Below are 23,500 nucleotides of genomic sequence, written 5' to 3' on the forward strand. Positions count from 1 at the left end.
ACAGTAATTGAAAAGAAAAATTCACTATAGGTTCAATGGCAGATTTGAGATAACAGAAGAATCAGGGAACTTGAAGAAAGACTAGTAGAAATTATACAATCTGAATAACAGAACAAAGATTGGGAGGATCAACTGAACCCAGGAGTTCAGGGTCAGCCTAGGCAACACAGCAAGACACCATTTCCAAAACAAACAAAAGGAACCCACCAAAATTTGTGTAATGGGAGTAAAAACATTAAAAAAAGAGAATGTGAAAAGGACAGAAAATATTTGAAGAAATAATGGCTGAAAACTTCTGAAAATGATTAAAAAAAAATCAATCTACAAATGCAAAAAGCTCAACCAACCCTAACTAGGACAAATGCAAAAAGGTCCACACCCAGACACATCATATTTAAACTGCTGAAAGCCAAAAAACAGAGAAAATCTTGAAAGCAGCAAGAGAAAAGTGACTCATCACATGCATGGGAGTATCAATACAATCAGTGGCTGGCTTCTTATCTCAAACCACAGAGGATGGAAAGCAGGAGAACGACATATTCAAAGTGCTGGTGGGGGGACCCCATATACTAGTTGAGTGCAGTGGCTCATGCCTGTAATCCCAGCACTTTGGGAGGCCGAGGCGGGCAGATGACGAGGTCAGGAGATCGAGACCATCCTGGCTAACATGGTGAAACCCCGTCTCTACTAAAAATACAAAAAATTAGCCGGGCATCGTGGCGGGTGCCTGTAGTCCCAGCTACAGGCTGTGGCAGGAGAATGGCGTGAACCCGGGAGGTGGCGCTTGCGGTGAGCCTAGATCGCACCACTGCACTCCAGCCTGGGCAACAGAGCAGTGAGACTCTGTCTCCAAAAAAAAAAAAAAAAAAAAAGAAAAGAAAAAAGGGAAAACCCATATACCAGGAATTCTCAATCTAGCACAACTGGACTCCATTCTTCATTCATTCAAAAGTCAAGAAAAAATAAGTGTAGTCCCAGACAAAGACTGACAGAATTCATTGCTAGCTGGCCTACTTTACAAGAAACAACAATCACGTATGCTGAAAGAAAGTTATTCCAGAAAGGGCAAATATAATAGTATACAATAGACTTATAGATACATTTCTTCTCATACCTTTCCATAACAATTGTAGCACTGTATTACAGACTCACAACATACAAAAACGTAATATACAGGACACCAATAGCACAGAGCATAGAGGAGGGAACAGAGCTATATTGGAACAAAGTGACTACATTTTACAAGAATTAAGGTGAGTATAATCTGAAGTACATTGTGAAAAATTAAGATGCATACTATAATCCTAAAAGCAACCACTGGAAAATAACTCAAAAAATCATTTGACAATTAGAGGAATTAAAATGGTACAATTAAAAAAATTCATAAGACACAAAAGAAGACAGTCAAGGAACAACAGAATTCCCATGCTGAGAATCTTAGATGAGCTAAAATATGCCTTTTCAATATCAACTGTATCAAAGAATATGATATTAACAATTTTGACTAGAGAATCAAGTGGAAATTATTATGGTATTATTAAAGTGTGTTATTCAGGTTTGGTGAAACAGAAGAAAATGAGGACACAGGTATCAAGTGACAAAAAAAGAATGATTTGTTTCCCAAATCTCAAGGTTTACAGCAATCATTCTTTATATTCCTTCCAACAACTTAACCTCTGAAAGAATGCAAGAGAGACACAGACCCGAATGGGAACTCATTTCGTAAATTTATGCAGACCCTAATAAAAATCATCCTCTGCTGGTCTCAAAAGCAAATGGAGAAGTTATTGCTTAGTATGCAGCATGTGACTGATATGTATTTCAGCTTTGCAGAGATGTTCTGCATAATTCGGAGTAGAGTGAATTTTGGCTAGGTATCTCAGACAGATCTCTAGATCTCAGTTTTAGATCTAGAAGACTGGATAATTTGTATGGAAATAGTAATTCATAGCTTTGAACGAAACAGTCCTATTACCTGAATTTCTTCAACCACTGATTTGAACTGGGGAATACGTTCTGTCATGTTTTTAACCAATTCCATTGCGTTATCAAATCCTTTCACATATTCTCCATACATTTTAAGGAATGGTGCCAATTTCTGAAGAATGTCTCCAATTCTAGGAGTAGTTTCCCTGTATCAAATATAGAAAAACAAGTCATTAAAAAAATTTTTTTTTTGAGACAGCATCTCGTTCTGTCACCCAGACTGTAGTGCAGTGGCATGATCACAGCTCACTGCAACCTCGACCTCCCAGGTTCAATCAATCCTCCAGCTTCAGCCCCCTCAGTAGCTGGGACTACAGGCATGCACCACCATGCCTGGCTAGTGGCTAGTTTTTTGTATTTTTTGTAGAGATAGAGTGTCACCATGTTGCCCAGGCTGGTCTTGAACTCCTGGGCTAGAACGATCCACCTGCCTTGGCCTCCTAAAGTGCTGGGATTACAGGCATGAGCCACCATGCCCGGCACATTAAGATTTCTTATAGAATGAGTGACTTGACAGGACTAGAGAGGAAGTAATCACAGTCTACATATATCCTGTGCTTTATCTCAGTCACCGCACTGTGAGGCTGATAGAAAACAATGCAGCATCTTTTTAAAGGGACTATCGGAATGCCATAGCAAAGAGAGATGCTCTGAATTCTTGAAGCTCCACATTACCCGATATCTTGTCTTCACTAGCCAAATGATAGTTTGGAGAGCAGACATGAAGTCCTTTGTACCACAACTTCTATCAGTAGTCTTCAATGTAAAAATTTAGCATAAATGTCTAGTTACAGTTGTGTGTGGCATTTCTATTTCAATTTAAAAGCCGAAAAATACAGCATGACTGCCTTAAACATATCATTTTCTATCTACTCCTCTTACCATTCTTGCATTCGTTTCTCCAGCTCTGGCAAGAGGAATTTACTATGGAAGGCATTTATTGATGAGATATTAGAAAAGATTTTATTCACCATCTCTGCTGGAAACGAGCCTCGGTTTGCTTCTTCCAACAGTTTGCAATAAAATACCTGAATAAAAGAATAATGTAAGCATTACTTCACATTTATTGGTTAACCACCTAGCACTGTGCTAGGCACATAGTGGGCTCTTAGTAACTTTTTATTGAGCAAATGGAAAAGTTTACAGTTCAAGAGAATCCTTTGAAATTTAGGAATGAGTATATGCTTTGATTTAGAAGAATCAGGAATAAGAATTAGGAAGCTTTGATTCTAATCTAGGCTATGCTCCTATCCATAGGAATATTATGGCGAATAATTCACCTTTTCGGTGCCAGAAAATTTCCAGTTGAGGTTAATAGAATTTACCCTTCCTATCCATAAGCCAGAGTTAGGAAATGTGAAAACACTTTACGTACACACGGTAATTGTGGTTTTTTTCACTTCTCTTTATGTTTTGAAAGACTTCTTCACTTATTACATATTTCCCTTTATTGTAGTTTGCTGACATAAGTCTCATTTTTCCTATTAAAATTGTATGCTCCTTGGGAAAGAGGAACATCATGATTTAGTTCCCACAACAGAACAAGCGCATAATAACTGGCCAATGAATGGACAAAGGAGTATTTCAATTCTCAGATACTTACTTGCTTTTTAGTAAATAATAATGCATAGTAACGTAAAACACTGATATGTAAGGGGAAAGTCTCTTCCTACACATAGTAACACGTACCTTGAAGACAAAACAAAAAAAAAACAAAAAAAACCCCAAACCTTCAGTCTCAGCTATACTTCACTAGGGCTACTACACCTCTTAATTGCCATTCTGTTACATGTAGGCAGAAGGAGGTCTATGCCCTCATAATGTCCAGATGGTTGTTAATTTTCTAAATTCACCTCCACTGTATTTTCTTGAGAGGCAAAAAGAACAAAAAATTATGTCCTTAGAGGCTCCAATAGTTAGGTTACTACAGTAATTAGGACTCTAGAATTCTAAAAGGTCAGCAACAATGGCTGATGAGTTATTTGGCTTTAAAAAACCTCACAACTTGATAAGAGAAAAGAAATATCTCCACTATGGGAATATCTAAAATTTCAGGTCTGTAATTCTCATAAGGAAGAAAGTTGTTTCAAAGGTACAAACTTCACATTATTTGATTTTGGCTTATGGTGAAATTCCTTCAAAAATGAAGGTGACCCATAAACTCATTCTTTCAAAGAGCATAAGCCTTAAAATGGCTTCTCGTGGCTCAGCCTAGCAGGCAAGTGGTTCACTTCTGGAACTAATGACAAGGAGGTGTGCACAGGATTGCCTGTTGCCATGAAATTCCAGTTTCCAGTGGCAGAAGTGGGACAATTCTTACAAGTAACACTCTAACATGGCAGCTTTCCCTTCTAACAAGGAGTCCTTATGGGCAATCTACCATTTGTCCTATTCTTTATTGCTGAAATAGGATTAAGATGCCTTAGTGGCCAGGTGCGGTGGCTCACAAAATCCCAGCACTTCGAGAGGCCAAGGTGGGAGGATCACAAGGTCAGGACTTTAAGACCAGCCTGGCCAACATGGTGAAACCCCATCTCTACTAAAGATAGAAAAAATTAGCCGGGCACGGTGGCGCATGCCTGTAATTCCAGCTACTCGGGAGGCTGAGGCAGGAGAATTGCTTGAACCTGGGAGTAGGAGGTCGCAGTGAGCCGAGATCATGCCAGTGCACTACAGCCTGGGTGACAGGGCCAGACTCCATCTCAAAAAAAAAAAAAAAAAAAAAGATGCCTTAGTTTTCAAAAGTTATTCTTATAATATGTTCTTAGACTTTCCAAGTGTATATTTGAAATGATACTCAAGGTTCCATGATGAAAGTACAAAACATGATAAAGTACATTCACACATTAAACAAATATGAGCTGGGCAACTTTATGCCAGGTACTATATTAAATGTTTCATACAAGGTTGAACAAGTGAACTTTCAAAATCCCTTCTGGCCCTACGACTACACCAGCTCAGATCACTCCCATAATGCTAGATAGCAAATGAGGCAAACAGAATTAACGATACATCCATCTTAGCATTAGAATCATCAATATCTTATTTAGATTTTAATGGTAACATGGTCCCCAGGATGACAATGAAAGGTCAGGAAACAGACTAGTGTTTAAGTTTACAGGACACTTGATAAACGTATTTTGTGATTCATACAGAGAGAAACCTCTACTCTTTACAAATTAGAAAATGCTTATACCTAGTGAATTCACTCACAAAGCTGAAAGTGCTGGGGATTTCCTTGAGCAAGTACCTTTCACTAGCCAAAAACAGGCCCTTCCTTCACGCAGTTTCTAGAATACTCTAATTACTAGGTTAAAATGATGTGTAATGCCAAAATAGAAAATAATTCTGAGAAAGAAAATCTTACCTGATCTAAGAGGTCAAGTCGGTTGACATAAGCTCTTTCAGTAAGCAAAAGTTCATTGGCTATTTTGTGAAGTTTTTGCTCATTAGTCTCCTAAAAATTGGACAGATATTCACACATTAGGAAAGATACCTTGGACAATATTTCTAAAGTAAAAAACACTTCTTCAAATGATTTGACCAAAACAGTTTTCTCAAGCTTTTCAGTTACTCAGTTCTTTCAGCCGTCAAGAGATATCAAATCAGAAATGAACAAAATTAGAAATTAGCAAGCAGCTGGATTTAAACTATAGTTTCTCCTTTGACCTCTGCAGCAGTTACCACTATCATATCTACCTTTTTCCTGGAAATCTATCTTTTTCTGTTCCTAGCATTACTCTTTCTTGATTTTTCCATCTTTCTCAGGCTACTCTTTGGAAATGTTATCACTCAGACATCTTGTCTAATCATCAGCTCTATACATTTATTAATTTTTTATTTTTAAAAAATATTTTATTAGGCCAGCTGCAGTGGCTCATGCCTATAATTCCAACACATTGGGAGGTAGAGGAGGGAGGATCACTTGAGCACAGGCGTGGTGGCACACGTCTGTAGTCCCAGCTACTTGGGAGGCAGAGATGGGAGGAGGTTGAGGCTGTGTAAGCCATGACTGTGCCACTGCGCTCTAGCCTGGGTGACAGAGCAAGACCCTATCTCAAAAAAACAGAAAGAAAAACTTCAATCAAATAATACAGAAAACAGTAAAGTGAACCCCCACATACTCATCAATGAGATTCAACAAGTATCAACTCATTGTTAATCGTTTCATTTACGTTCCCCCTCACCTCTGTCTGCCCATTTTATTCTGTATTAATTCCACTTTATTTCTTCAGTATGTATTTATTTAACCCTTAAATATACTTACATAACCCTGCCAGTTTCATGATGACAGAAACATTTTTTCTTGTTAGCTGCTGTATTTCCTGTGCCTACTACAATGCTTCAATAAAAACATTGGTATTCAATACAATATTGCTGAACAAATGAATGAATGAGTAGCAATCACATACCTAACTATTGCTGGACATTTATTACTACTTTGACATGCTGACAACACAAGACCAAATTCATCTTTTCTGAGAAACCTCTACTGTACTACTAACTCCTAATTTTCTCCTCCTGGTAATGGTACAATTATCTGGCTTTGGAATCTTGAATTAAACTTATTTCTCTACCATGGCATCCTGACTGCTACCAAGTCCTACTTATGATACTCTGTCTTTAGCGTTCATCCTTTAAGCTCTTAACACTGCCACCCTGTTTTGCTCATCTCTTCTCAAGCCCAGGCCAATCAATAGCTGTCGAATGACCTGATTACAGTATTTTGTGGCGCGAATTTACCTTCCATATTGCTGTATGAGGGATCTTTCTAAAACTTTCCTTTGTTCCACATTTATAAAGCATTGTCAAGAATGAATTAAACCTTATAAATACTAAAAAGAAACAGTATTTCCAAATAACTAAGCCATTGTCTCTGAATGTTTTTATTTTTGTATTTTGTCAGTTGTTTTGTGGAATGTCTTTCTAATGTATATGCGAAGATTTCTGCTCTGAGAAAAATATATAACAAAGTTATATCCTTCCATGTACTTCTCTTTCTTTTTTTTTGAGACAGAGTTTTGCTCTTGTTGCCCGGGCTGGAGTGCAATGGCACGATCTTGGCTCACCGCAACCTCTGCCTCCCGGGTTCAAGCGATTCTCCCGCCTCAGCCTCCGAAGTAGCTGGGATTACAGGCATGCGCCACGACGCCTGGCTAATTTTGTATTTTTAATAGAGACGGGGTTTCTCCATGTTGGTCAGGCTGGTCTTGAACTCCCGACCTCAGGTGAGCCACCCGCCTCAGCCTCCCAAAGTGCTGGGATTACAGGCATGAGCCAATGCACTCAGCCCCTTCCATGTACTTCTCCAGGACTATTTATCTTAAAGTGAAAAGAAAATTCTACACTTAAAAAAAAAAAAAAAAAAACACCACTTTCCATTGCATACATAATTCTACTTTCATAGAAAGAAAAGCCTTCAGTAGTCTCCCTCTCACTGACAGGACAAAATCCATACTATGTACATTCAGGGTTTTTCAAACCTCTACTCACTTCCTCAAACTTCCTTCTCATTCTATCATCGCAGGCACCATTCCCTCCAAACACATCACTCAAATGCATGTTTGATTATTATCCAAACATGTCCCTGGCCATCTCTAAACCTTTCTTCTTTCCATCCTCTCTGCCTGGCATATGCTCTTGCTATTGTAGGTCTCTAGTGTCTAAGACACTTTTCTTTTGACTGCTGCATTTCCAATTCTTGTCCATGGAGCCTTCTTCAGCTATTCAAAGCCCTTGGGCTTGGTCCTATTAGAAGGCATTTTATCTTTCATATGTAAATCTTTGTATTGAAAACTTTCTATCTAGTACTTTGCTGAAATACCCTCCCTTTCTCTGTAGGAGATTACAAAGTATAGGCAAAACTCTAAAAGCAAAGTAGACCAAAGTATATTTTAAGCCAGTGTCTAACTTAGGTATAAATACTACATTTTAAACTGCGTATAAATGCTATTAAGTTCTATGAATACTTCACTGTGTTCACCACGAGATCTACTTCATGCTTTACACTTCACACACGAGATCCATTCTAATATGTAAAGTCAATGTGTTGTTTCTTACAGTGGCATTGAAATGAGGTATTTTTAGGTGAAGTCCTCAGGTAAAGCAATATAATGGTGTTTAAATAATTTGTGGTCTCAGAAATATGGAAGTAAGAACTACGTAGTCATCTCATTCCACAATCAGTCAAAGTTGGGGTTTAACTTAATACAATTCGGGATAAAGTACTGGCATTGTTGGTTGCCAGCCTGGCATATTTCCCACCCCTCATTTCTTAATAGTATCTGGATTGGGTGAGTATATATATTACTACTATACAGGCAGCTCCTCTAGGGAAACAGACCTTATTTCCAGGTCAAAAGGTGGGGCCCTGAACAGTGTAAGAATCCAAGTGCATAGCGATTGGTTCTGGAGACAATGAGATATGAGGAAATATACACCGAAGGCTTTGGCAATAGGGAGCTTCCTACTCTTAAGGCAGAGCCCAATGGGAAGACATCTCTTTTTGAGGCTCCCAGAGAATGAGTATATGGAGGCTTAAGTGCTATGGGCAACGATTCCATAACCACAGGAATGAAGCCAATAAACTTCACTACTGTTTAGGCCGGGCTCAGTGTTACTTGTGGCCAGAAGCATCCTGGTTGATATATGATACATATGCAGGATACTCCATGAAATTTAAAAACCTAAGTAATTTTTAAGCAATTACCACTTATAAGGAAAAAGAGATAAAACTTAAATACATTGTGGGATAAAAATGTGACTTTCTGAACTGTAATAAGTAAACATAAATGCATAATAATTATATAAGACACCTATCAACATTTCAGAGGAAGATACAGGAATATGCTGTCCTTCATATTCACAGGAAATACTCCCCTGCATCAACGTTGTAAGCCCTTTGTTTTATTTTGCTGTGTTTTGTTTTTTTTTTTTATTTTGAGACAGAGTCTTGCGCTGTCACCCAGGCTGGAGTGCAGTGGCGTGATCTTGGCTCACTGCAACCTCTGCCTGCCGGGTACAAGCAATTCTCCTGCCTCAGCCGCCCAAGCAGCTGACACTACAGGTGCGTGCCAACATGCCCAGCTAATTTTTTGTAGTTTTAGTAGAAACGGGGTTTCACCATGCTGGCCAGGCTGGTCTCGAATTCCTGACCTCGTGTTCCGCCCACTTTGGCCTCCCAAAGTGCTGGGATTACAGGCATGAGCCACTGTGCCAGGCCTATTTTGCTTTTCTAACCCAGAATGGTTGAGACATAATTTATAAACAGTAAAATTCACCCTTTTTGGTGTACAGTTCCAGGAGTTTTGACAAATGCATGTGATAATGTAACCCAGAGGTCCCCAACCTTTTTGGTACCAGGCACCGGTTTTGTGGAAGACAATTTTTCCATTGACTGGGTTGGGGTGGGGAGAGGAGAATGGTTTCAGGATGATGATTTAAGCACATTACATTTATTGTGTACTTTATTTCTATTATTATTACATTGTAATATATAAGGAAGTAATTATACAACTCACCATAATGCTGAATCAGTGGGACACCTGAGCTTGTTTTCCTGTAACTAGACAGTCCCATCTGGGAGTGATGGGAGACAGTGCCAGATCATCAGGCATTAGATTCTCACAGGGAGCATGCAACCTAGATCCCTCGCATGCGCAGTTCACAATAGGGTTCAGGTTCCTATGAGAATCTCATGCTGCTGCTGATCTGACAGGAGGTGGAGCTCAGATGGTAACATGAGTGATGGGGAGCAAGCCTGTAAATACAGATGAACCTTCACTTACTTGCTCGCCTGCCCCACCACTCAAAAGGCCACATCCCTAACAGGCCACAGACCAGCCAGTACCAGTCCGTGGCCTACGGGCTGAGGACCTCTGATATAACCACTACCATAATCAAGATATGGAATATTTCCATCATGCCTCAACTATTTTTGTGCCCCTTTGTAATCAACCCCCTCTATGCTCCTACCACCAGATCCTGGTACCTAGTGATCTTTCCTTTTCTATAATGTCATGTAAATGCATGTGCCTTCTTAGTCTTGTTTCTGTCGTTCAGCAAAATTATTTGAAATACATGCATGTTGTTATTAGTAGCAGTAGTCTATTCTTTTCAAGCCCTTGGTTTTATTCTGATAGTGGTGATGTATCGTTTTGACTCACTCATATCCTATGTTCTGATTCTAATTCTGACAATATCTTTAAAGACAGCAACCTGGCAGAACTTGTGCCATGATAAAATAATACATTTTTCATGAATCAGGGAGTATGTTAACTAACAGATCTTACTGTGTATTACTGCTATGCAATGAAGTCACCCCTGAGGTCTTCCACAATCCTACAGGATCTTAATTAGGAAGCTTATCAGAGCAATCTTTGCTGACTGCAAAGCACGCTTTAGATGAACTTGGCAATTGTGGATATCCTGGTCAGATTTTGCAAAATCCAAGGGGGATGCCAGCAGTTCTTAGCGAAAGCTATGCTCTGTCCACACAGACGGTCTTCTACATGTTAGGTCCCTAACCCTGACAAAGCCAACACAAGGATGAGCAAAAAGTAAGTTTGCTGACAACATATGGTTTAATCACTCATTTACATATAGGTTTGCAGAAAAGTTACTAGGGATTTTGGGATGGAGATGAGTAAATCACGGACTAATTGTGCCTTGCTTTAGGTCAATTAAAACAGCAATAATAATACCACCATAATAACAAAAACTAACACTTATTCACTGATCATTGTATGCCAGACACTGTTATAATTATTTTACACAAACTTATGAATCCTTACAACAATAAATACCATTATTATTTATATTTTACAGACGGCACACATACAACAAAACAAAATCCTGTGGCTCAAAGAGGCCAGGTTACTTACCCAAGGTCACAGAGTTAGAAAGTAACTATATCATATAGGCAAGTACACGATTTTAAGTTACTATTCATGATATACCTTGGCTCTCACTATCATTTTTCTTTCAACAAAACCCAAGACTGTGATATGTGCCTGTAAATAGACAGACTGACAAATCACCAACTATCTGCTTACAAAATCCACTTGGAAATGAAAAGTGGTACTACTATATACTTTAATTTATATATATATATTTTTCCCACATAAATTCTATTAAAGAGAGACTTTTCAGCATTTTAGTAATTATTAGTTATACAAAATACAGTCATTTTGAAGTAATAATATGGTAACTTCCAACTTTAAAAATTTATTTAAGGAAACTCATCTATAAGTACATTTAAGGAGAATAGATGATTTATTTGCATGCATGGGGCTTTATTACTATATTAGAATTACATATAAGTAATAAAGTAGTTTTAAAATTGCTGGTACACTGGGGCTGTAGCCTGATTTTCTTTTAAATAGGAAAGCTAAATAGGTAAATACAGTTTCTTAACATTGGGCACTTCAAAGTTATATAACCACTACTTGTGCTTAGCACTTTACCATGAAGCCATTTATTCTTGCAATCCTTTGGGAAACAGTAATAGTCACGCACTATTAATTTAATATATAATCCCATTTTCTTCTATTGAAGTCTAAGGAAAAAAAGCTTGACTTTTCAACATAATTTATGATTAAAATATAATTTATACTTTTTCAAAAACGAGATTTTAAAAGCATCTTACTTTTGATATCCCTATTTAAAATAAAGGGATATCAAAAGCAAGATGCTTTTAAAATCCCATCTCTACTAAAAATACAAAAATTAGCTGGGAATGGTGGCGCACGCCTGTAGTCCAGCTACTCAGGAGGCTGAGGCAGGAGAATCGCTTGAACCCAGGAAGCGGAGGCTACAGTGAGCCGAGATCACACCATTGCACTGCAACCTGGCCGACAGAGAGAGACTCTGTCTCAAAAAAAAAAATAAATAAATAGATTAATTTTTAACTTACAAATACATGCACAATACTATACTCATAAATTGAAAGGTGATTCCCAGAGTATTGCCTCAAAATAAAACTACACAAGAGGATATCTAAGCTATCAGCACCAAAAGTTACACTCCTCTTACAATAATACAGTATGTAATTAACTTTCCTCTTTCTGCGTAATGCACTTCCTAGGCTGTTGCTGTCTGCCTTCACACCTCCAGTGCCCTTTGGGAGAGATCTGCTCCTTTCTCTCTGGGCTTAGGTTCAGCCTGGTTGTTAGCCACTGTAGACCACTGCTTCATGAATGTACTGCCTCCTCACTTGCAGATGTCACCAGATCCTGCAGCTCTTTTCAGACCTTTTGGCATGACTCTCCCACATGGCTGGAGGCAGAACAAAGGGCCCCCACTGCAGCTCACAGAGTTCATTAACTGGATAGGCAGAAACACTTGGGTGGCACCTGCGATTCATTCTTCAAAATCTTGGTGCCACCCACCCTGCCATGTGCCTTGAAGCTACCAAGTCCGGGAGCAGATCTTCTGGGAATAATGTTGTAAATGCTAAAAACAATTATAGTTTCCTGAGAGATGCTTCAAAGGCAAAATCTTCAATTATTTTAAAATGAATCAGACAATATTATTCTTTATGACTCTTCAGCACATGTTCTCCTATGTGATTTCATTTTAGGTAGGAAGAATTTTCCTAAAAACACGTACTAAAAGCTACTAAAAGGTTTTTTTTGTTTTTTTTTTTGAGACGGAGTCTCGCTGTGTCGCCCAGGCTGGAGTGCAGTGGCGCAATCTCGGCTCACTGCAAGCTCCGCCTCCCGGGTTCACGCCATTCTCCTGCCTCAGCCTCTCCGAGTAGCTGGGACTACAGGCGCCCGCCACCACGCCCGGCTAATTTTTTGTATTTTTAGTAGAGACGGGGTTTCACCGTGTTAGCCAGGATGGTCTCGATCTCCTGACCTCGTGATCCGCCCGCCTCGGCCTCCCAAAGTGCTGGGATTACAGGCGTGAGCCACCGCGCCCGGCCCATGAATGAACATTTCTTAATCATGGGAAGTTTCTATTCAAATCTGCTGTCAGTTAATCATATTCTTCTATGGAAAGAGAGGGTGTGCCCTTTGTACAGGTACATACATCTCTGTGGCCCCTAAAGCCCACTCTCTGGTAAAGAAGTTGAGTCAACTTAGGGAATGAATATTTGATTTTGTACCACAATTTATCAGATGCATCAACACTTTGATATGTCACTTTATATGTCTTGTCACACGCTGAAGTCTTCATTGGGGCTGCAGGCTGTTAAATTAAAATTAGATCACAAGGACATTTGAATGTCACATAATTGGTCTAACCTATTACTTGTATTAGACATCTTTGTTCTGTGATATTCCAAAGTTCTGCAGATTCTTTATCATGAAACTAAGGAGCTGGGAAATCAAGGAAGCTATCACAAGTGAGAGATGGTGACAACCACCACTATTTAATGAATACTTACTACGTGCACTATTCTATGTGCTGCACGAGTTATCTCTTGTAATCCTAATCCACCTGTGAAGCAGGAGTATTACCACTCTCATTTTATAGATGAGGAAGCTGTGCCATCACCAGGTTAAGTAACTTGTCCAAAGTCATACAGCTAGTAAGTGACTGAGCCAGGATTCAAACCCAGGTCTGTGAAAACCAACTTCTTGCTTTGCTACAGCCTTTTGCATGAGGAGAAATCCCTCTGGATTTGGGGAACAAGAAAACCAGGAGGTAGAGGAATAAAACACAGGTTTCATGTTCAAATAAGATCATGTCATAAATGCCATCAAAAGGGTCATGAGGACTCAAGAAAGAATTGTTAACAGTAGGGAATTTATCACCAGGCTCACATTATTAAAGGAGAGAGAGAGAGAGAGAGTACCCACTTATGATATGCATATGTTATTCCTTGCTTTTTTTTTTTTTTTGAGATGAAGTCTGTCTCTTGTCCACCAGGCTGGAGTGCGATGGTGTGATCTCGGCTCACTGCAAACTCTGCCTTTCGGGTTCAAGTGATTCTCCTGCCTCAGCACCCACTGAGTAGCTGGGATTATAGGCGCCTGACACCATACCCAGCTAATTTTTGTATTTTTAGTAGAGACGAGGTTTCACCATGTTGGCCAGGCTGGTCTAGAACTCCTGACCTCAGGTGATCCACCCGCCTCGGCCTCCCAAAGTGCTGGGATTTCAGGCATGAGCCACCACGCCCGGCATTCCTTGCTTGATAATGTAGTGTCATAAGCATCAACAGGCTGTCAGCTCGGCATGATCCTTCAAGAAGCTTCAAGAAGTAGTCCAGGCCTACTTGTGACATACCACCAATATTTTCCCAAACTTAGGTCTTCCACACTATCCAATTCAGAACTTGAAATAAGAGGGGAGAACAGATGAGTGACAGCTAATGACACAATCTCAGCTCACTGCAACCTCTGCCTCCTGGGTTCAAGGAGAGTTAAAAGTGAGAGCTTTTAATCTGAAGGTTTCAATTACATTCTTTCATGACATGTCGGGGAGGAGGAGGAAATAGAGGTTGCACAAAGAAAAGTTTGGTTACTTGCACAAGGCCAGACAGGAAGTAAGTGGTGGTGAAGAGAGAACAACTTTGGTCTTCTTATAATCTATGTAGTGTAAGATACACTAAAGAGTCCTTTGAGTTTTATAGAAATTAAAGAACAGGCACCAAGAAAAACTGAATATGTATACACATTAAATAACTGAATTAACCTATCTAGAGACTTAGTCATCAAAGTATCTCAGTCATTTATAAATGCTTTATGTTAATTCCCTTAAGTTAGAACCTTGTACACACTAATGAGAGTACATCATGTGGTAATAACCAACGGTCCTCAGGCAGGAGAAACAAAATACAGGAACCCTAGGTTAAAAAAGAGGTGGTATGCAAACTTCTCTGTGTATCCCACAGTGGGAGAACTGAAAGAGAGGTGCTGGTATTAATCTGGCAGAATGTGTTGAAATTTGGATCTATTAAACGACATCTCAGGCTTTGAGTCTACTGACCTTGATTCACAAGATGAGGAAACAAGATGTCTAATTAATAAACACATAGCTTTTATGTGCCAAGGCACTGTTCTAAAGTACTTTACAACCAGTACGTGATCTATACCTCATAATGTTACAAGGTAGATATGTTATCTCCATTTTACAGATGAGGAAACTGAGACACAGGGAGGTTGAAGTAATCTGCTCAGGGTCACAGAGCTAGTAAGTGGCTGAGTGGGATTCAAATCTAGAGGACCTGGCTCTTGAGCCTGTGTTCCTCACCACTAGGTTAGGTATTTGGCTTTTTGTTTTTAACCCCATATAAAGCAAGATTTTAGCTTTCCATTTCTCTCACACTCAGCTCAACTGAGTCTTTCTACATGCTGTGACCTCGAAGCACCTGATCTCTCCCAATTCTCCTGGTTCGACTCAACATTCTGTTAAACCCCATCCTTTGTTCTCTTGGCACTGCTGACTTGCTGATCCTGGCTAATTCCCACTCCAAGTCTGCTTTTTCTCTTTCTTGAATTCCAGGCCACTCAGCAATGCTGGGAAGACTTCTGATTGGCTCTATAGTCTTTGCCCGACGCTCTCAGAATCATGGTCACAGTCGCCACAACAGCCACCTTCTCCAAGCTCCAAGTCTTGCACCTGGAGGACTTCCTGCTGGTCTTGACAGGGCACTGCTTAAATCGACACTTCAATCACCAAGCCTGCAAGCTACCTCGGTGCTGTGGTCCCTCAGTCTGTCCTAGATTCTCCATGACTTCTCCGTTTCTGCTAACAACAGTGAATTCACACTAATAGCCATGATGTAAACCTTAGCTTTATCAATGAGGCCTTTTCCCTTTACCTCAGGGTATCTTGAGTAATGGTCATTTGTTGTCTTAACTCTCCATCTCAACTGTAAGTTTCTTCTTTGTATCTACTGCAGTGCCTTGCTCATAGCCTATGTGCAATATACATTTGCTCAACTTTGTTCAATTACCCAAGTTCACCAAGTTATATGCTAGCATACAGCTAGTTAGCTATCAAGTCCTACTAAAGGACTAGGTCTCCAAGTTAACTCCTAGTTCCATATTCTAAATGCTGACCATGCTTTTTTCCTTAAAGCTTACCAATATGCCTGCACCCCCACCCCATTCCCCTCCATCCCTGCGGTTCCAAAACACGGTTCTCTCTTCTTTTTCCTCTTGGACAATTTATTAAACTTCCTTTTCTATTGTTTGTGCTTCACGGCTCAACTCTTGGCCCATTTCCTGTTCCTCCACATTCTGCTTTGGCAACGTTAATCACACCCTCATGCACATCCTCTTACATTCTTACCCTCTTTCCCGGGCTCTGGATCCATAGTTCCACTTGCTTAGTTAATATCTCCAAATGGATGTTTTGCAGGAACCAGAAATTTGGTGTAAGAGTACAAAACGAACCTAATTAGCAACTCTACTTCCTTCTCTCAAATCCACACCATTACTTTCCTTCCTGTCATCTCAATGATTTCAACATGTCAGGAAGCCATGGCCTGGAGAATTGTTAAAGTGATGTGTCTGGCCAGGCACGGTGGCTCACACCTGTCAGCACTTTGGGAGGCTGAGGCGGGTGGATCACTTGAGCTCAGGAGTTCAAGACCAGCCTGGGCAACATGGCGAAAACCCATCTCTACAAAAAATACAAAAATTAGCCAGGCGTGGTGGCGCATGCCTGTAGTCCCAGGTACTCAGGAGGCTGAGGCAGGAGAATTGTTTGAACCTAGGACGTGGAGGTTGTAGCGAGCCGACATAGCATCACTGCACTCCAGCCTGGCAGCCTGGGCGATGGACCGAGAATCTGTCTCAAAATAAATAAATAAAATTAAATTAAAAATTAGCAGTAGCCATTAAATTTTTTTAATTACAAAAAAAGTGATGTGCCAGTGGTCACCTAGCTAGTAAGTGACGGGGCTGGGATTTGAACTCAGATATTTTCATTCCAAAGCCTTCATGCCTAAACCAATAAATCGTAATGCTTCCAGAATATTCTTTTTTTTTTTTTTTTTTGAGAGAGAGTCTCACTCTGTCATCCAGGCTGGAGTGCAATGGTGCGACCTAGGCTCACTGCAACCTCCACATCCAGAATTCAAGCAATTCGCCTGCCTCAGCCTTCTGAGTAGCTGGGACTACAGGTGCTTGCCACCACGCCCAGCTAATCTTGGTATTTTTAGTAGAGATGGGGTTTCACCATACTGGCCAGGCTGGTGTCGAACTCCTGACCTCAGGTGATACCCCCACCTTGGCCTTCCAAAGTGCTGAGATTACAGGGGTGAGCCACTGCGCCCAGCCCAGAATATTCCATTTTTGTAAGACATCTACACCTGGACTTCCAAGAAGCCCCTCAATTCAGTATGTCAAAATGTAATTTACTTTTTTGCCCACAAAATAGGTTCTGCCTTCCATTCTCCTGTAGTTCATGTGCCATCTGCCAATTCATTCAGCCTAGGAGTTGAACCTGACTTAACCCCTACATCTAGCCACAAGGTCCCCAGAATCTTCCTTGTCTCTCACCCTCTGCCTCATCCAGGCCCCCTTCATCTCACACCTGGACTAGTGCAGTTGCTTCCTAACCACGTGCCCTGCTCCATCTGTTTTCCCTTTCATCTGACTCATTTTTCAAAAACCCACACATGTGTCATCATGTCACTTCCATGCTTTAATTGTTTCTGAGGCCAGATAATATTAGGCGTATGGAAAGTTTCAATTCACATGGGGGAAATACCTATGTATAACCCAACAAAACAGGATACAGAGTGACCATACATTATGCGATCAAGTATGTTTTTTCAAACAGCTCAGAAAAACAAGCTAGAATATCAAATATCTATGCAATTCTCACTGGTAGAATTATGGGTGTGGTTTTTGTGTGTATTTTCTGTGCTTTGCCAATTTTCCTCTTTTTCAATGAAAATTGTAAACTTTTAGCAACTTAAAAGGTTTTAAAAACCTTTTAAGATTTTTAAACTTTTTAAACTTCCAAACTTTTAAAAAAAAGTCTCTAATGTTTTCAGGAAAAAAAATATGTATATTCTTAACAGGCATTCAAAAGCCCATTGCAGTCTGTTCTTAGCTTACTCTTCTAAATCTAGCCTTGTACCTCTGTATTAATTTCTCTAGCCATTCTGACCTCTGATTATGCAGTCAGAAATATTCCCCCAAACGCAGCATCTACAATCTTTCCTCTACTCATTGCTCACGCTTTCACTCACCCCCATCCCAGTGTATCTTTGATCTCACCCAGGAATCTCCCATCCTTGCTTCAAGGCTACTTCAACTGCTTCTCAGCAGCCTGGCCCTCAACTAGTACTCCTGGGGCACAACTGCTTCTTCATCTGCATTTCCATTTTTTTTTTTTTTTTTTTTTTTTTTTGAGACAAGGTCTCAGTTCTGTGGTCCAGGTGAGAGTGAAGTAGCAGGATCACAGCTCACTGCTGCCTCGACCTTCTGGGTTCAAGCAATCCTCCCACCTAAGCCCCCCGAGTAGCTGGGACCACAGGCAAGTGCCACCACACCCAGCGAGCTTTTAAATTTTTTGTAGAGATGGGGTTTTGCCCATTGCCCAGGTTGGTCTCGAACTCCTGGGCTCGAGAGATCCTCTGCCGTAGCCTCCCAAAGTGCTGGGATAGCAAGTGTGAGCCACTGCACCTGGCCCAGTCATCTGTATTTCCAGAGCACTTACTGTATCATATTATGTCAATTTGTGTATGTCTCTCACCCCTCAGCGGACTAAGGCTTTGTTGATAGGGCTTGTCCAGTCCATTTCTATGTTGCTGGTGCCCAGGAGAGTGAGACTGGCACACTGAATTTTTTTAATTGAACAGTTCAATTTTTTTCACATTTTTCTTTCTTATATTATGAACATAGTAAACTGAGTAGCCACAAAAAAGAATTTTCTGAGTTCACTGTTCAGTTCTAAGTGAATAAAGAAAAGTTGCCTTTAAGAGACATATATATATACGTATATATACACTATATATATGTGTATATATATACTCTATATAGTATATATACTATATATATACTCTATATATACTATACTATATATATACTCTATATACTATAGTATATACATATATACATATATACATATATACTATATATGAGACATATATACATATATACGTATATATACATATATATGTACATATATACATATATACTATATATATAATTTTTGAGACAGGGTCTCACTCTGTCACCTAGCCTGGAGTGCTGTGGTGCGATCTCAGCTCACTGCAACCTCTGCCTCCCAGGCTCAAGCAATCCTCCCACCTCAGCCTCCCGAGTAGCTGGCGGTGCATGACACCACATCAGCTAATTTTTTGTGTTTTTAGTAGAGATGGGGTTTTGCCACGTTGCTCAGGTTGGTCTCCAACTCCTGGACTCAAGCAATCCACCCACCTCAGCCTTCCAAAGTGCTGGGATTACACAGGTGTGAACCACAGCACCCGGCTGCTCTCCTTTCTTTCATTCCCTATCCCTTCATTTTCCCACTCCTATGAGCATTTGGGAAATGCCCATCAAATCTGACACTAGCTTAAATGAAACATATTTAAGACTATTCTGAAGTCAGTATCTATTTCCACTTCCAGGAAGATTAAAGTTTTTCAGTTGTCTGCATATTGAAACTAAAAATATTCCATTATATCTTGAAGTTCAACACATTGGACAGCTTAAGCAGCAGCTGATAATCTGGTGTGCTGTGCTAACAAAAGAATATACCTACATCACAGCATAATAGAATTAATATATAATCACTGAAATGGGCCTTAAGATTTTTCTTTTTTTGGGGGAGGGGGGGTTACAACATGAAAATAGGGCCTTATATACAGTTTAGATTCTTTCACTAAACACACAAAGAATTATTGACTTGTTCAAGCTCATACTGCTAGTTAATGGACAAGCCAGAAGTAGAATTGAGATTTCTTTGTTCTAATTGTTTGGTCCACTATATTACTATTGACATTTTTGTTAATTTTTTTTTCTTAATTGTGGTAAAATACACCTAATAAAATTTACCATCTTAACACTACTAAGATGTAAGTTTGCATTTAGGAACAAGGAAAGGCAACATAACAAACATCAGTGCAGCGAAGGTGAACACACTGCCACCGCACAGATATGAAATCCTAACACTCCATTTTAACAGGAGAGATGTGGTGTTTGCATCAGCTGCTCTACAGAGAAAATGCGCTTTTGCTTCCCACATGCAGCACTTGCCATCCACTGTGTAAAGGCCCATTCAGGAGAAAGGCCAGTAGTACTATTCTGTTTCACTAGTTTAATAGGAAAATTCTATAAAATCTCTCCCAAACAAGTAAGATTCATCTGTGAAAATGCATCCATAATAATATATGAAGGGAAGAAAAAGTACCATCCAACAACCATAGGCATCATCACCAATTAGAATATTTTTCTTTGTAAGAACAGCTCTTACTATTTTATATATACTTGTTGGTGGCATGATCCCAACAGTGGTAAAATATTTTCTTGGTTCTAACCTTCTCTTCCTTCCACCATGGTTCACGAACAAATAAACTAAAATCTATCACTGTATTGGGGTCTAGGGATTCACTTTGCAATGTCCTGTTTCTTTACTGTTTCAGATAATGTTACCAAGTATGACTCACTTTCTCCCACCCACTTCCTTCTTTAAACTTTCTCTGCTTCAGAGTCAGTATATGTTTCACCAGCAAATCAGCTCTTTCTTAGCTGACATTGTGCATATGGGCAGAAACCCCATCCAGGCAGTTCATCAAATCACTTCCTTCTTTAGAAGGGACAGAAATGTCCAGTTCTCAACAATCCCACCAGCTTATTACCCATGGCTGCTTCATTTATTGACATTTCTTGCATTTAGCCATTTAAGTTTGTGACGTGTTGCTTCAGGGACACAACACTGGCCTGGGAGTCACAGCATGAGGGTTGTGAGCTATTATTCAAAAAACAGTGTGACCGTGAAAAAAAAATCATAAGCTTTCTGGGGCTATTTCTTCTTCTATAAATGAATTGCTAAACTAAGATTTTTTTTTTTCCTTGTTTTTGAGACAGAGTTTCACTCTGTCACCCTGGCTGGCATGCAGTGGCACAATCATGGCTCATCACAGCCTTGACCTCCTGGGCTCAAGAAATTCTCCCACCTCAGCCTCCCGAGTAGCTGAGACCATAGGTGCGAACTACCATGCTCTGCTAAGTTTTAAAATTTTTGTAGATATGGGCTCTCGCCATGTTGCCCAGGCTAGTCTTGAATTACTGGGCTGAGGAATTCTTCCTGCCTTGGTCCCGCAAAGTATTGGGATTACAGCAATCAGCCACCATGCCTGGCTCTAAAATGATTTTTAAATGGCCTTCTAACTCAAAGACTACACCATTTATTATAAAATTGGGTATTAATTAGAAAACTTAAAAAAATTAAAAGCCTAGAGTTATAATCTGTTGAATAATTTAATGCTTCCATATTCATGTCCTTAAAAGTAACATTTACTAGTGGCAAGTTCATCTTACAGGTCTATTTATTCTATTATAAACTTCTGAACAACAAAGATTATACAATTTCTTCTTGCTTGGCCCATAAGTATTAGGGATACGGCACCAACATCTAGAGCAGCAAGGAACATTTTCTTTCTATGTAAAAACAATACATTTGTGGATTTCCTATACTAAAGTTTCCATACTGCTCTGACTCCTGAAATTACAACAGAGATATTAACAGAAACTACATGAAAGGAAAAGGTGAAATATCTGCTTAGAGCATAGGGGAAATACTCAGCAGCAGCCAGAAATTGAAAATCGTTTAACTGCCAGCGTGGGTGATCTGATTCACACATTTCAGGGCTGCAATAAATAAAGAGTTTTAAGACAACAATCGAATAGGCAGGGTTTTCCCTGCTTAGGAGCTAGTCTCACGCTCTACCTTCATCTCATGGTGCTGGTCCAGCTGCTCCAGTTCCAGAGGGCTTTCCCCATTTTCTCTCTCTTGTAAGTTGCTTTCTGTTTCTGCCCCTCTTTCTTCCAGGGGGAGCGCTGGGCCTGTGCCTGGAGTCCTGTAGCTGCTGTCAGAAACATTTCCATCACAGCTATCTGTTGCAGGTGATACAGGAGCTGTGGCGGTTTCATCTCTTTCTCCATTCACTATGTGCGTATCAAGCAAGGGTTCAGAAGCTTGAATAGAAGTATCCGGGCTAAGAGCGGCAGCTTTCTCTTCCTCACATTCCATCTGGTTTTGTGCTGCCATTACACCATTGGCCACACAAGTCTGTGCACCCTGAGTCTTATCGGTATCATTTCCCTGCCTCTGTGGCAAGTGCTGGGAGAGGAGTTTTTGTTGAGGTGTGGTTGTCAATCCATGCCTTCCTGGGGTTTTAGGAGCATTTAGGTTCACAGCAGACTCTTTCTTCAAATCATTATAACTTGATAATGAGCTAAAAAATAAAATACAAAGGAAGCATGAAAACATTGGCATGGAAAAGTTCTAGAATTAAGACAAGTTTATTCCAGTTGAAAAGGGATATTCGCTACTTTTTTTTTTCTATCTCTGATGGTTTTAGAAACATGGATTTGAATATTCTTAGTGTAGCCCCAAGTCTCTTGGGATGCCGTCCACATTTAAATGAAGATTTAAATAAAGAAGATGACCCTGAGTCTACCTATGAGGACTGGCACATTTCCTTGGGCTGTTTATTTTATTTATAACTTATTTATTTATAATTTTTTTCAACGCTTAACTTTTCTTGATCCTTGCACTGTTTAATAACTGGACTAGTTAGTAAAGACTTAGATACGATACTTATGTATATATCATCTCTCCCTAACATTTTTACTTATTGATGTTTCTTAACATTTTTAAATAGTACAGTGTAGCCAGTCCTTAATTTATGAGCAAATTATGAACCAAAAAGTTACTTTTATTTGGAAGGCATAGTGAATACTCTCAAAACTTTTTTATTCATGCTGCCATAGCTTTTTAGCTGGTCTCCTTGTTTCCACTCTGATCCCCTCCACTAGAACCTCTACAAGTCAGTCACAAAACTCTGAGGGTTTCCTCACACACTCAAGGGAAAACTCAAGTCCCAGTGACAGCCTATGAGATTCTACATACTGTAGTTCCCAAAGTGCATGGCCTCATTAGATTTCATTCTTCCTTAACTCACTGTGTTCTTGCCATCCTCCTTGCTGCTCCCATTCTTAATAACCAAGTGTATGTGTCTTGGGGTCTTTGCAGCTGCTGTTCTCTGCTTAGGACAATCTCCCCCAAAACACTGGTATTTCTTCTCATTCAGGGTTCTGTTCAGATATCACCTCTCCAAAGAGGCTTTTCTAGATTCATCTATCACAACAGCACTCTCCATCACTAACTCCACATCTGATTTTATTTTTCTTTAAAGTCCTAATTACTGCTTGACATAACAGTAGTCTTAATAGGAGAATGAAACTTACTCCCAATATATAACAATATTCCTGTGGAAATATTTGTACAGACTTTTTTTTTTTTTTTTTGAGATGCAGTCTCACTCTGTCGCCCAGGCTGGAGTGCAGTGGTGCGATCTCGGCTCACTGCAAGCTCC

At 39.8% G+C, this 23,500-nt stretch overlaps 1 protein-coding gene across 11 annotated transcripts in view; it reads right to left on the bottom strand.

The window, feature by feature from the left end:
* FGD4 (FYVE, RhoGEF and PH domain containing 4) overlaps positions 1-23,500 on the bottom strand; it is a 261,542-nt gene that overhangs the window by 46,668 nt on the left and 191,374 nt on the right. For all 11 annotated transcript variants that reach the window (XM_055280152.2, XM_055280156.2, XM_063639210.1 and 8 more), the window contains 4 exons: positions 21,850-22,357; positions 5,354-5,443; positions 2,869-3,014; positions 1,976-2,132 (listed from right to left, as the gene is read on the bottom strand). In XM_055280152.2, coding sequence (XP_055136127.2) covers positions 1,976-2,132; positions 2,869-3,014; positions 5,354-5,443; positions 21,850-22,357 — 901 coding nt within the window. The remainder of the gene's footprint in view (positions 1-1,975; positions 2,133-2,868; positions 3,015-5,353; positions 5,444-21,849; positions 22,358-23,500) is intronic.

This window comes from Symphalangus syndactylus, chromosome 5 (genome assembly GCF_028878055.3).
Source record: "Symphalangus syndactylus isolate Jambi chromosome 5, NHGRI_mSymSyn1-v2.1_pri, whole genome shotgun sequence".
In the NCBI taxonomy this organism is placed as follows: Eukaryota; Metazoa; Chordata; class Mammalia; order Primates; family Hylobatidae; genus Symphalangus; species Symphalangus syndactylus.